This window comes from Haliotis cracherodii, unplaced genomic scaffold, assembly GCF_022045235.1.
Source record: "Haliotis cracherodii isolate W230 unplaced genomic scaffold, xgHalCrac1.p SCAF_14, whole genome shotgun sequence".
Taxonomy (NCBI): Eukaryota; Metazoa; Mollusca; class Gastropoda; order Lepetellida; family Haliotidae; genus Haliotis; species Haliotis cracherodii.
In genome coordinates, this window is record NW_027266269.1 from 24,182,869 (window position 1) to 24,197,748 (window position 14,880).

Genomic DNA, 14,880 nt, shown 5'->3' on the forward strand with positions numbered 1-14,880 from the left:
ACCAAAAGACATTAAGTGAGTGAGTGAGTGAATACGGTTTTACGCTGCCTTTAGCAATATTCCAGCAATATCACGGTGGATGACACCAGAAATCGGCTTAACACATTGTACCCATGTGGAGAATCGAACCCGGGTCTTCAGCGTGACGTGCGAATGCTCTAATCACTAGGATGTATGTGTGAGGCTGCTTGTACTAGTCCTGACTGATGCTGATTCATAGTGCTAGCTCACTGAGATACCATGCCGCAAATTAACATGAATACCCCACTAGACTCCGAGCTGACCAGTCCTTGTTTTAGCCTCTAGATGCCGAGCGCTAGACAGGGTAACAACAAGTACCATCTTTTAGCGTCTTTTGGTATGACGAGGCCAGGGATCAAACCACGGACCTTCCGCTCTCGAGGCGGACGCTCTACAACTAGACCACAAGGCAGTCTGTGTGATAAGTGACAGGTCAATCTGAACCAATTTGCACTACAGTGTTATATATGGCTGCACTGGGGAAGCGTTGGGCTGGGATGATACACCAACTGTATCTGATACATATCACGATACTTGCATGTATAAAGCCAGACATGAATTGATACATGTCGGTCCCAAAGACAGAGAGACAGAAAAAGTCTCATCCCTCATACCACAGGAACATGTAACTAATAATAACAACAAACCCGTAGACGAACATGACGAAGACGAAAGGTTACTTATTCCTTAGACTAACATTTAGTCTCTGAAATCTTATATTACACAATATCCTTCTTGACTCTAAAAATAAAAAAAATTCCCTATGCTGATTTAGCTAGCTTGAGCTGGCTAGACTTGCTTTTGTATGCATTTCTAGATTATTATTTTTTCATAAAATAAATATATTCCACGGTCATGGTGCAGGACTACTTATTCCTGCGCTCTTACACATAGGCCTACAGGCCTATCACACATGTGTATCCTCGGTTATCGAGGCTGCTTCCTCTTAGGTTTATTTGGTAAAGTAATCTTTGGAATCATTCAGTCAAGAGGTCAATTTGGGCTGGAGTGTGTGTGCTGTGATGCACCGGCATTTACAGCCACAATGCGCCTAGAGATGAGGCAACTGCATATAGACTGCTATGTCCCGACATGTCAGGGATCTCGCCAGTTGCTCGCTTCCAGCAGAAATAACATTCACAGGTTCAATGAAAAACTAAAACAATGGGGCCAAACATGGTTCTATATAGAATCAGTTCAAGTCTATAAAATCAAAACCTTATTGTTCAACGGATACATACGATCTCTGAATAAAACCAACTGCGCCTGTCGTGTTGTTATTTGTTGACATCCAAGGACGCCATTTTGTTTCTGTGGATGGACGACGGGTAATTGTACTTCCCTCCCCCCTAGATTACCTTCGTGACTAATGAATTTAAAATATAACATCTTGTGCAATAAGCAAATATATTTTAATCCTAAAAGCAGCATAATTCACAATTTTTTCAATCTCGTTTATTCGGGATAAGTATCCCAGATAATACGAATTGACGATCGGCAAAGAGAAACGAAAATATATTTAGTACAAGTGGTCTGTTGCCTAATTATTCTTTGGATGTTCCTCAATTACATTTCTAACATATTTGTATCACCAATACTGACATATATCCGTTCACTATTTTGTGTAATACAGAAAATATAGGTTTTAAAATACAAGCCTATTCCGTATTTTCATTTAACATAGTTTACAGTTATTCCGCGCCGGACAGGTGCCTTTCCAACGCGACAGTGACAACAACGCTAAGTTCGAAGGTTTCACTATAAAACGCCAAGATGAGTATGGTGAGAATTGCTCAGTGCGACACATTGTATTTGTTCAGTAATATCTTTGGATTGTCACATATTTATCATCGTCCTAGTGGATGCATTCTTAGTTCTTGCTGTAGGCCTTCATAAAAAAGTGCAGTGGCCTGAGTGGGACGTTCGTTACTTGTACTCGGTCAAAGGAATAGATCTAGGCTGCAATATTTGTGCCTTCTGCCAGAGATGTTCTGGAATTTCTGCTCGTGGACATTTCTTGTGCACCTCAATACATTATTTATGTATTTACGCACTTGTCAATCCTGTTATGGAAGCAATCGGCGCTTATTGCTGTCACGAAGCGATGGGTTGGTTGGTGTCTTGTTTAACGCCGCACTCAGCAATATATTCCAGCTGTGACGACACGAAGCGATGGTGTTGAGGGGAGAGATTTTTATGTCTAAAGGTGTCGTTGTCCGCACGAGTAGATCTGCTACAAATAAATACTCCAGGTACTTTTCCGCATACATAAATACCCTAACCAAAAAACAGAATACAGAACTGTACCCTGTACCTAAAACGTCGGACAAGACCATATTCTTGAAGATACGGGGTAGAATAGGTCTTCAGGAACCCATGCTTGCTGTAAAAGGCGACTATGCTTGTCATAAGAGGCGACTAACAGGATCGGGTGGTCAGGCTCGCTGACTTGGTTGATGCATGTCATCGATCCCAAATGCTCGGATTGATTCTCATGATGTCAATCACTGGATTTTCTGGTCCAGACTCGATTATTTACAGACCACTGTCATACAGCTGGAATATTGCTGAGTGCGGCGCTAAACAACAAACAAACACTGAGGTTTGGACGTTATATCATTCACATCACTGTGTCAGCTCTATGTGGGAGGAATCTCGATGTGTTCTTTACCACTTTGAGGAAAGCCAAGAGCACAGGCATGGTGCTGACGCATACTGAATCATAATCAGGACGATGCTTGTGATAATAATCACTTGATTGACTGGTCCAGACTCGATTATTTACAGACTGACGTTATATAGCTGGAATATTGCTGAATGCGGCGTTAAACAACAAACCAACCAACCAACAATATTCTTGAGACCGAAACCGGTTCATGTTGTAGTTCTGGTTAGAACTGAACAGTCTCTACCCACGGATCCGTACCCAAGCTTTATTTGCGGACTCATACCCAAATGTTAGATAATTCATACCCACTCTTACCTAATCAACTGGATGACTCATACCCAAAACGGTGAATCTGTACTCAATGAAAATATATAGGCTATGATTTGAAACATTAAACATTAATCGGATTAAACATGTTTTCAATTAAAATGTGTAATCACTTTCCAAGATTCAAATGTCAAAGATGATCTCAACAACTCCCTTTTGTTTTGAATACTGTACATATATACAATGTCTCAGTCGATGTTCCCCTTTCTTTCCTTGATTCATTTTCTGAGTTTGTTTTGTCAGTTTGGTAAGGGATATTACGTTTTTTTTTAATTAAATGGTTAAATAACTTACATGCATAAAGATTGAGTTGTTTTCTGTTTTAGTTGTAATGTTGTAAATGTATGCGTATTTTGATTGAAGATGGAAAACCAGAGCAGACATTTTTTTAAAACATTTATGAAATATTGAAATTTGTCAAAAATGCATGTGTACGTTTACTGCACTTTTCTCCTTTCTATTTCAGTACTCAATCATATTCAAACAAGAACAAGGTATGTCATGTGTTTTATATTTTGTCATCTACATGTATCTTCGAATGTGTGAATAAGTCCCTTAGTCATATATTTAAAGATGGTGATTATCATGATAATTACTGATTAATCAACAATAAACAATCTCTGTTCACGAATCACTTTTATGATAAATTTGATGATTATCATAACATTGGTAATACATTTCTAACCAACAGTGGGGTGGTCGGGTTTGCCTAGTGGTTAAAGCATTTGCTCGTCATGCCGAAGATCCGGGTTTTATTCCCCACGTGGGTACAATGTGTGAAGCCCATTTCTGGTGTCCCCCACTGTGATATTACTGGAATATTGATAAAAGCGGTGTAAAACCATACTCACTCACGCTTCATACCACAATGTGGGGCACAGGTGGCCCAGTCGTCTAAGGCGCCGCAATTCGCTGTGCAGAGCTGCGTCCCTTGGGCACACCAAAAACCCATGATTGTGGGTTCGAATCCCGGTTTGCCCCAATTATCTTTCTAGGTTTGTCAGCACCATACCCGTGCTCGTGGGTTTCACCGAAGTGGTAAACGTCTTAGACCTGCATCACTTTGGGCTTTCCTCCCCATTAACATGCATGATTAAGCTGACACACCGTGATATAACTGGAATAATGTTAAAAGCGGCATTAAACCCAACTCACTCACTCACTCATACCACAATGTTATGTGATAAAGGTGAGCTGCTGTACCTGATGCTGTGTTTGTTTGTAGCCCATGAAGACAGCATATGGAGCTGTGCCTGGGGCCGGAGCGAGCGGGATGGCACTGAAAACATTGTTACAGGATCCCTGGATGACACTGTCAAAGTGTGGAAGTGGTAAGCATTTTCTCGGCTTTGTTTCTCAACCATGCATAAAGGGTTAAAGGGTCTTCAGTCATCCCTGCTTGTCATAAGAGGCGACTTACGGGATTGGGTGGTCAGGCTTGTCGACTTGATTGATGGATGTCATTGTATTCCAGTTGCGTAGAAGGATGCTCATGATACAGGGATGAACACGGCCCGTTAGTCCAAGTCTTGTGGCAGTCTTGAGGGATTAGTTGATTTCTTCCCAAAGCCAATTATTTTCCACACAGCACTAGTCCAAAATAAGCTGCGGACTAGTTGGATATGTCTATCTCTGCGATGTCGATCACTGGATTGTCGACCTATGATGATCTGGGATAGAATAGATCTTCAGCAACCCATGCTTGCCGAAAAGGCGACTATGCTTATTGTAGGAGGCGGCTAACGGGATCGGGTGGTCAGACTCGCTGACTTGGTTGCTGAAAACTTATTCTTATCTGGATCATCACAGGTTCATTTGTAGATAGAGAGAAGTAGAGTGAGTGGACTGAAATCACACTGTTTTGACACAGACTGAGAATGTCCTTGACACTTCCATAGCTGCTTTCCATGCAATAAAAACAATTTTGATATTTCTTACTACACACGAAACAGATAGCTTCTATGCACTCCAGGGATTCAGGTTAGAATAGGTCTTCATTAACCCATGTCTGCCGTAAAAGGAGACTATACTTGTAAAAGGTGACTATGCTTGCCGTAAGAGGCGATAACGTGATGAGGTGGTCAGGCTCCCTTGATTGTGTGGTCCAGACTTGATTGTTTACAGACTGTCATCATATGGCTAGAATATTGCTGAGTGCGACGTTAAGGAACAAAAAAACAAAACATACACAGTTATATTACCGGGATAGTGTTCCAAGGTGTGCTAAACCCCACTGATTCACCCTATTCATTCCCCCAGGTCGGATGACAAACTGGAGCTGCGACACACCCTGGAGGGACATCAGCTCGGAGTCCTGTCGGTCGACATCAGTCCAGGCGGTACATGTATCCTTAGTTGCCATGGTTACCTACATAACATCAGGGACTTATCGGGGCGCTTTTAGGGGGTGATATTCTGCCCCAATGCCAGATTCCACGAATTGATCTTGTCACTACGACTGTTGTAAGTCTATCTTAAAGCTAGGCTTATGTCTTCTAGTGTCTGTAAAACTTTCCATTACCATGATTACTATAATATAATATTTCCTATTCATTATGTAGATAATGATATTCTTGTAAAGCGTAAGATGTCCTTTATAAAGCCTCTGACTTTGAAGACAGCTGCTATGATACTAACTTTAGGCACCCAGCAGAGATCCTGGATAGGAACTGTCCTCACATTGTTGTAAGAGTCAACTCCGGGGATGAAGGGATCAGGTGATTTGCCTGCTTGCATCATGTGCATGTCATCGTACACTGACTGTGTGGATCGTTGTTCACAACATGAATGTCAATCACTGGTGTCTGGTCCAGATTGGATCATTTACAGCCCCCTGTCTGGAATATTGATAGGTGCATTAAACAACAACGCAACAAACAAAAACTGAATGCTGAGGAGAAAAATAGTGTGAAATGTATGATTTTTCTGTTCTCCTCCATGATCACCGCAAACAGGCATAGGTTACCGAGGGGTGCTGTGATTCGCTGTGCAGAGTTGCATCCCTTGGCTGTGCTGGTAACTACAGATTGGCCTTGATTTTTCAACATGCTGTGATATAAATGAAATACTGTTGAAAGTGGCATTAAACTAACTCAGTAACTATCCCGACAGACGTAAGAATGTTTTCCTGAACTGTGGCTAGTGGCGGCTTCCAGCAGTCTTGATGGCCACATGAAGGTATGGGACCTGGAGTCAGGCAAACTAGCCAAGGGCATCGATGCTGGGCCAGGTGGGTGAATAAATGGCACTCTAAGCAGGTGTATGGATGCCATGCAATGTGGATGAATATTTATCACGAGCCAACTGTATGCTTTTTCTCTTCTCATCCATGAGGGGCGGTGCGGTAGCCTAGTGGTTAAAGCGTTCGCTTGTCACACAGAAGAGGGGCCACGGGTGTCCCAGTCGCCTAAGGCGCCGCAATTCGCAGTGCAGAGTTGCGTCCCTTGGGCACGCCAAAACTTATGATTGTGGGTTCGAATCCTGATTTGCCCCAATTATGGTTCTAGGTTTGTCACCACCGTACCAGTGTTCCTGGGTTTCACTGAAGTGGTAAACGTCTAAAACGTTTAAATCATTTGGGTCTTTCCTCCAACATTAGACTAAAAAAAAATTAATAGTCTTTTATCATCATGAAGTCTGCCGCACATTTTGTTATTATTTCCATTTTCAAAAACATATAAAAATCCAAATACTTAAACACAATGCACAAAAATATTTAAAATCGAAACAAAAACGAAACGTGCAGTGAACTTTATGATGACACGCCATGATATGACTGGAATACTGATAAAAGCGGCGTTAAACACAACTCACTCACGCCGAAGATTCCCAACATGGGTACAATGTGTGAAGCCCATTTCTGGTGTTCCCCGCTGTGATATTGCTAGAATATTGCTAAAAGCTGCGTAAAACCATACTCACTGACTCACTCTCATCCATAATCATTAATCAGTTATCGGTTGCATTTTCACATGAAAGATCGTAATATTTGAACCATTTCCCAATAGTATGGTCATCCATTTACTGTTGTATTAGACCCGTGAAGATCCGTGGTAAAATAGGTCTTCAGCAACCTATGCTTGCCGTGAAAGGCGACTCTGCTTGTCGTAAAAGGCAACTAATGGGATCGGGTGGTCAGACTTGCTGACTTGGTAGATGCATGTCATCGATCCCAATTGCGTGGATCGATGCTCATGATATTAATCACTGGATTGTCCAGACTCGATTATTTACAGACCACTGTCATATAGCTGAGTGCGGCTTTAAACAACAAACCAACCAACCAAATCTTATCTGACGCTGACCAATAGCACTGTGTTGCATTAGGTAAGGTAAAACATGGGTGTCCCAGTAGTATGCTCATTATCCATTTCCTGTTGTATGCAGTGGATGCGTGGACGGTGGCCCTCTCCCCAGACAACAGATTTATAGCTTCTGGCAGCCACACGGGCAAGATCAACCTGTTTGGTGTGGACTCAGGCAGGAAAGAGACATCGCTGGACACCAGGTGCAAATTCACACTCAGCATTGCATATGTAAGTCAGTGATTTAGACACAAAAAAATATATAGGTCATTGACTTCGACCAAACAAATGTAATAAGTCATTGGCAAAGTCAACAAGTCAAATCAACAAAAATGGTGGACAAACCTTAACTACAAATCAAAGCAATACCGTTTATGATTGGATGAAAATATACCATCTGGTCAACAAAACGTATCGATAGAAAAATCACTTGACTAAGTCTCTACAGCTCCTGAGGGCTGCTCAGAATTTCCATTACAAATTTTGACAGCTGTGCATTGTTTTGTGAAATTGTAGGACTAGATGAAATGGGGTTTAATGTCCGACCAAGATTATTGCACTTATAAAGCGACGTGCATGCACGTGTGTGTGTCTGCTTGTACTAGTCCGGACTGATGCCGATTTATAGTGCTAGCCCACTGAGATACCATGCCGCAGTTTAACATGAATACCCCACTCAGACCAGTCGTTGTTTTAGCCCCGTAATGTCGAGCACCAGACAGGTACTATCTTTTTATGGTCTTTTGGTATGACGCATCCGGGGATCAAACCCCGGACCTCTGCTCTCTGGGGTGGACGCTCTACCACTAGACCATGACTAGATATGACTGGAATATTGTTAAAAGTGGCGTTAAACCCAACTCACTCACTCACTCACTAGAATAGCAGCCAATGCTTGTCGTAAGAGGGGCTTTGGGTGGTCAGGCTCATTGACTTGGATGATGCATGTCACGAATCCCAGTTGCTTATATCGATGCTCATTTATCAATCACTGGATTGTCTGACCCGGCCCGATTATTTACAGACCGTCATCATACTGTAGGAATATTGCTGCTGAGTGCGATGTTAAACAACAAGCAAACAAAAGCATATTTAAATACAAAAGTCCATTGATCCAGGTTTAGAATAGGTCCCTTGGGATATGATGACATGCAGAAACCAGCGAGCCTGACCATCCGGTCCCATTAGTTGCATCTTACGACAAACATAGTCGCCTCTTACGAAAAAACCTATTCCTACCCAGATGTTCAAGGGTCCACAAGAGGAGCACTGGGGTGAAGTCCAAGCTGTTGATATTATGTCATGTATTTAGTCCAAAATGACTTTAGAATTAAGAATTTGTTTCATCCTCTCTTGTTTTGTGCGAGATGTTCAGTAGTTTGATACATTTTTCAGAGCCCTGATGGTAGATTCATAGCATCAGGAGCCTTAGATGGTATTGTGAACATCTTTGACATCACAACAGGAAAACTCATCCACACACTAGAAGGTAATACTGAGGCTTACATGTCTCTCTTGTGAAGCAGTTCAAATTCTCAAGTTAATTCACTGAGATGGGTTGCATAAATAGCTGTAAATTTGCTGATATGTTGTTAGGCAATATTTGTTCATTGATTCACCCCGTTGGGATCCTGGATCATGATTGGTACCAAACAGCCAATGTACCAAGGTGGTAAGGTGTGTGGTGACTGGCTTGATGGCATGTCAATGTACCCCAATGGCATGGAACAATTGTTTGTAATTTCAATCACGCTCAGTATTGCATATGTAAATACAGGGGTCCATGGTTCCAGGGTTAGAGGGGGCACGGTGGCCCAATCATCTAAGGTGACGCAATTCGCTGTGCAGAGTTGCGTCCCTTGGGCACGCCAGAAACCTATGATTGTAGGTTCGAATCCCGGTTCGCCCAGATTATGTTTCTAGGTTTGTCAGCACCATACCCGTGCTCGTGGGTTTCACCGAAGTGGTAAACGTCTGGGACCTGCATCACTTGGGGCTTTTCTACCACATTAAGCTGACAAGCCTTGATATAACTGGAATACTGTTAAAAGCGGCGTTAAACCCAACTCACTCACTCAATCCAGGGTTAGAATTGATCCAGGTATAAAATAGGTCCTCAATATGCTATTGCTGGTAACACTCAGCATTGTGTATGTAAAACACCCAGGAAGACCCGATCTTTCCTATATCTTTCATGTTTTTAATGAAGGTGCTGCTCATGTGATTAAACTGAGACCCGCTTTATCACAATATAGATCTTGACTATCGATCAGATCGTCTTCACTTCAAATACCTCACTTCTATACTGCCAAAGGGGAACATGTAATCACGGGTTATAAAGAAACGTAGTGAATATACACAAGCCATGAAGTGTCGACAATCAGTGACATATTGGTCTGTTTCAGGTCACGCTATGCCTATCCGGTCACTGTGCTTCTCTCCCGACTCCCAGCTCCTGGTCACTGCATCAGATGATGGAAATATCAAGATATATGATGTGTAAGTATACAGTGAATTATTATACACAGGAGATACCGCTTGGGTGACATCATCTTTATACACCCTCCTTCTCTTGCGTGATCTTCATCACAAATACATTTGAAATTGCATTTGTTTATTCTTTCTGTGTAATCCCTTGAAAATATTGACTTTATCCTTTCTTCTTCCAGCCAACATGCCAACCTAGCAGGAACCCTGTCTGGCCACGGAGACTGGGTGCTCAGTGTCTCCTTCTGTCCAGATAACACCCACTTTGTCTCAGGGTAAGATAACACCCTCTTTGTCTCAGGGTAAGATAACACTCACTTTGTCTCAGGGTATGATAACACCCGCTTTGTCTCAGGGTAAGATAACACCCTCGTTGTCTCAGGGTATGATAACACCCGCTTTGTCTCAGGGTAAGATACCACCCTCTTTGTCTCAGGGTAAGATAACACCCACTTTGTCTCAGGGTAAGATAACACCCTCTTTGTCTCAGGGTAAGATAACACTCACTTTGTCTCAGGGTATGATAACACCCGCTTTGTCTCAGGGTAAGATAACACCCTCGTTGTCTCAGGTAAAATAACACCCATTTGTCTCAGGGTAAGATAACGCCCACTTTTGTCTCGGTAAGAAAACGCCCACTTTGTCTCGGTAAGATAACACCCAATTTGTCTCGGTAAGATAACACCCACTTTGTCTCAGGGTAAGATAACACCCTCTTTGTCTCAATGTAAGATAACACCCACTTTGTCTCAGGGTAAGATAAGACCCACTTTGTCTCAGGGTAAGATAACACCTGTTTTGTCTCAGGGTAAGATAACAGCAACTGTCTTAGAGTCAGATAACACTGACTTTGTCTATGGGTAGGATAACACCAACTTTATCTAAGAATAAGATAACACCAACCTTGTCTCAGGGTAAGATAACACCAACTGTCTCATAGTAGGATAACAACCACTTTGTCTCAGGGTAAGATAACACCAACTGTCTTACAGTCACATAACACTGACTTTGTCTTTGGATAAGATAACACTTTTCTCAGGGTAAGATAACACCCACTTTGTCTAAGAATAAGATAACACCCACTTTCTCTAAGGGTAGAATAACAACCACTTTGTCTCAGGGTAAGATAACACCAACTGTCTCACAGAAGGATAACACCCATTATGTCTCAGGGTAGAGTAGGGTAAAGTAGCACTGACTTTGTCTGAGGGTAAGATAACACCGACTTTATCTAAGAATAGGATAACACCGACTTTCTCTAAGGGTAGAATAACAACCACTTTGTCTCAGGGTAAGATAACACCAACTGTCTCATAGAAGGCTAACACCCATTTTGTCTCAGGGTAGAGTAGGGTAAAGTAACACTCACTTTGTCTCAAACGCCCACTTTGTCTCAGGGTTAGATAACACCTGTTTTGTCTGAGGGTAAGATAACACTTTGTCTCAGGGTAAGATAACACCCACTTTGTCTGAGGGTAAGATACCACTTTGTCTCAGGGTAAGATAACACCGACTTTGTCTGAAGGTAAAGTAACACTCACTTTGTCTCAGGGTAAGATAACACCGACTTTGTCTCAATGTAAGATAACGCCCATTTTGTCCCAGAGGAAAATAATGGGTTATTTTACACACACACACACACACACACAGTTACAATAAAGTTATCTCCCTTCTCATTATACATGGCTTCAAGTAGATTTTGCATCTGATAGAAAAATTGAGGGACCAAATTTGAATGGCGAAAGTTTGGGGAAGGAGCCTCGAAAATGCTTGAATTATCCGACTCAATTTTGTATAAATTTTGTAAAGCAATGTGGACTTTAATCTGCTGTTGAAAATCATAATGTGAGCTGCTGAAAGTTTCCCAAGAAGACTTGCTGGGTGTCCCTGCTGCACTGCTGCCCCCTTGATCTGTAATGGCTCTGCTTCTCTTCCAGGTCATCTGATAAAACAGTGAAGATCTGGAATGCTGGCACTCGGCAGTGTGTCCACACGTTCTATGAGCACTCTGACCAGGTATGTGTAAACAGTTGCTGGTTCCACAAAGCGATCTTTGCGCTAAGGTGATCGTAGCTGTCATACTTAACATAGGCTTAAGATCGTCGTAGTGCTGTGATTGCTTTTTGGAATGGGGCGCTGGTGTCTTTTTATCTAACAAACAACATTTCACAGCCATTTGATATGTAAAACATTCGGAACATTAAAAACTGTCTCCAGGACCCACTTGCACAAAGTGATCTCAGGGCTAAGATTATCGTAAGACTGTGTTAAAGTATGGGAGTTACGGTCATCTTAGCGCTAAGATCGCTTTGTGCAAGTGGGCCCAGTTCACGACTCATGATGCTCCAAGTAAGTCACAGGACTAATGATTTAGCACAGTGTTACAAATCCCCTCCAAGTCACAAGATGATTTGGGGCAGTCGGGTAGCCAAATGGTTAAAGCGTTCGCTCATCACGCTGAAGACCCGGGTTTGATTCCCGACATGGGTACAATGTGTGAAGCCCATATCTGGTGTTCCCCGCCGTGAATTTGCTGGAATATTGCTAAAAGCGGTTTAAAACAATACTCAATCACTCACAAGATGATTTCTCCCATGTTATTTCAGGTATGGAGCGCCACCTACAACAGTAATGGTTCCAAGATTGTGTCAGTCTCCGACGATAAGGCAATACATATCTACGACTGCCCTCTCTGAGACCTGCAGTGACTGATACTGACTAAGCCAGTACTTCTGAATTATTTGAACATTTTATTGTCTGAAAGACAAATGGATCGGACACCAGCTGTGACACTTTCTTCAACTCCAAGTACTTCCCATTGCAGGGTTGTAGTATTGGAAGAAGCAGAAAAACTGAAAGGAGTGCCGAAGTGGTCATTTCACCAGAAGATGGGGATGTATTCTGGGGCGGTTCCACAAAGCATTTGTTGCGCTACGATGATCGTAGCTTCCAATACTGTAACAAAGATTTATGATGGTCATTATGATGATCCAAGCTGTCGTACTATTACAAAGACGTATGATCGTCATTACGATGATTGTAGCTTTCATACTCAAACAATGACTGATGGTAGTCGCTACTATGATCGTAGCTGTCGTATTATTACAAAGATGTATGGTCGTCACTACGATGATTGTAGCTTTCATACTCAAACAAAGACATGGTAGTCGCTACGATGATCATAGCTGTCGTACTATTACAAAGACGTATGATTGTCACTACGATGATCGTAGCTCCAACATTCAAACAAAGACTGATGGTAGTCTCTACGATGATCTTAGACCCACACTCAAACAAGACTATTGATAATCTTAGAACTAAGATTGCTTTGTGGAACAAGTCCCAGGCCTATATGTTAACTATTGATGCTGGTACAATGTGCTGAAACAGTTCACACCGGAGATGTTTCACAAGTTTGATCAAACAGCCACAGTGGAGATACAGTGCTTCTTCTTGTCTAGTTCAATCAAATCATTCCGGGTTAGAATTGGTCGCCAGTAACCTAAGCTTGTTGTACAAGGCAACTATATAGATCAAGTGGACTCGGTGCCTTGATTGTTGCCTGTCATTCCACTTTTATCGAAATTCTATGGATTGCATTGTTGCTCACCGATTTATCTGGACCTGCTCACAGGGCTTTATTTGGCCCGAAGTCCGCAGCAATTTTCTGTGAAAATGGGAATGAAAAAATGCCCTTTTCATGAAAATATAGTTATTATTTTCGACGTAATAAGTGCCCAGGGCACTCTCAAAATTAGAAATAGGGGGCTCTTATTAGAATATTATTTTGGTGAAAAAAACAGAGTTGAAAGATATATTTCGTGAAATATATTTATGCTGAAAGCCTAAAATGTTAATGTACGACATATATTTTTTTCCAGAATTTATTGCCTATAATTAAGGGTGCATATAACACAAGTGTCTATTATAAGTGAATAAATAAGTCTTGTGTACATTGATCAATCGGAAGGGATGCTAATTGAGTTGTTCACAAGCCAATATCTTAGCAAATGTCACCATGGGCACTTATTAGAGCGGGGCGCTTTTTACGTCGAATACGGTATGAGTAATTGAATGGCTGGGTTGAGCTGACTTTTCTACTGATAACAAGGCCCTAAAAGAGAATGAGATCAGCAACTTCCTTGAGAGAAAGGTCGTGTGGTGTGTGTAAATAATGCAAGAATTGTCATGAAACAAGCACTGCTTTCATTGTAACGTCAACTGTAAATATTAATGTAAATAAATATATTTTACATTAGATATGTTCTTGTATTATGTTATCATTCCCCTAATCGGCAGCTGAGGCAAATCTTGCCCTGGTCCGTTAGCTGCAGATATATATACAAACACACTTACAAGGCAAGTGACACGTTTTATGTTTAACACTTTCTTAAGAAATCCTACCACATTAAATGTCAATTTCAATTATGTCAAATGTCAAGGTCACACAAAAGTAGTGTTTGACACATGCAGTGAAGAAGCTAAATGTCAAAGTCACATGAACGTTCGTGGTTATTATTTTTCAAAAAGTATGATTGCATGTGTCATTAAACTGGGTATTTACATTCACAAGACATACTCCCACCTGTTGATTATCATTTGTGGTTAAAGTGTGTATGTTATCACTTGGATTTGAACCCCACAATCACAGGTTTCTGACCTGCGTAGTGCTGCCCATGCCCTCAAAACCACATAAAAAACATGAAGCTATGTTGTGACATAAACTTCATTAAACATTAAAAAAAGGATTATTGGAAAGGTCATGGTGATGTGAATGGCAAGTGTCTGATCACGTTTGTATTTATGATGTTGTCATTTATAGAGGCACATCAGGCAAACTTACTCTTTTTCCATTGAGGATCTAAGGTTTACAGTACTTAATCAGGGTGACCGACCATTTGATTTTCTTTAGGGTCCTGGGATGTTATTGAAAAAAATTAATGGTCCCCGAAAATTCTTGAAAAAATAACTATCCTTATTCTCCAATACAAATTTAACATTGTTAAGATTCTGAAATCCTTAAGCCTATCCTGTCTTCATTAACATGACCACATCTCTGATCAATATACTCCA

At 41.5% G+C, this 14,880-nt stretch overlaps 1 protein-coding gene across 1 annotated transcript; it reads left to right on the plus strand.

Moving 5' to 3' along the window:
• Window positions 1-1,717: 1,717 nt before the first annotated feature.
• LOC139461127 (superkiller complex protein 8-like) lies at window positions 1,718-14,030 on the plus strand. Its single transcript, XM_071242673.1, has 11 exons — window positions 1,718-1,803; window positions 3,483-3,510; window positions 4,242-4,347; window positions 5,276-5,361; window positions 6,159-6,245; window positions 7,403-7,551; window positions 8,716-8,809; window positions 9,726-9,819; window positions 9,990-10,082; window positions 11,745-11,823; window positions 12,414-14,030. The coding sequence occupies exons 1-11, from the start codon at window positions 1,795-1,797 to the stop codon at window positions 12,501-12,503; spliced, it is 915 nt and encodes a 304-aa protein (XP_071098774.1). The 5' UTR covers window positions 1,718-1,794; the 3' UTR covers window positions 12,504-14,030.
• The last annotated feature ends 850 nt before the right edge of the window (window positions 14,031-14,880 follow it).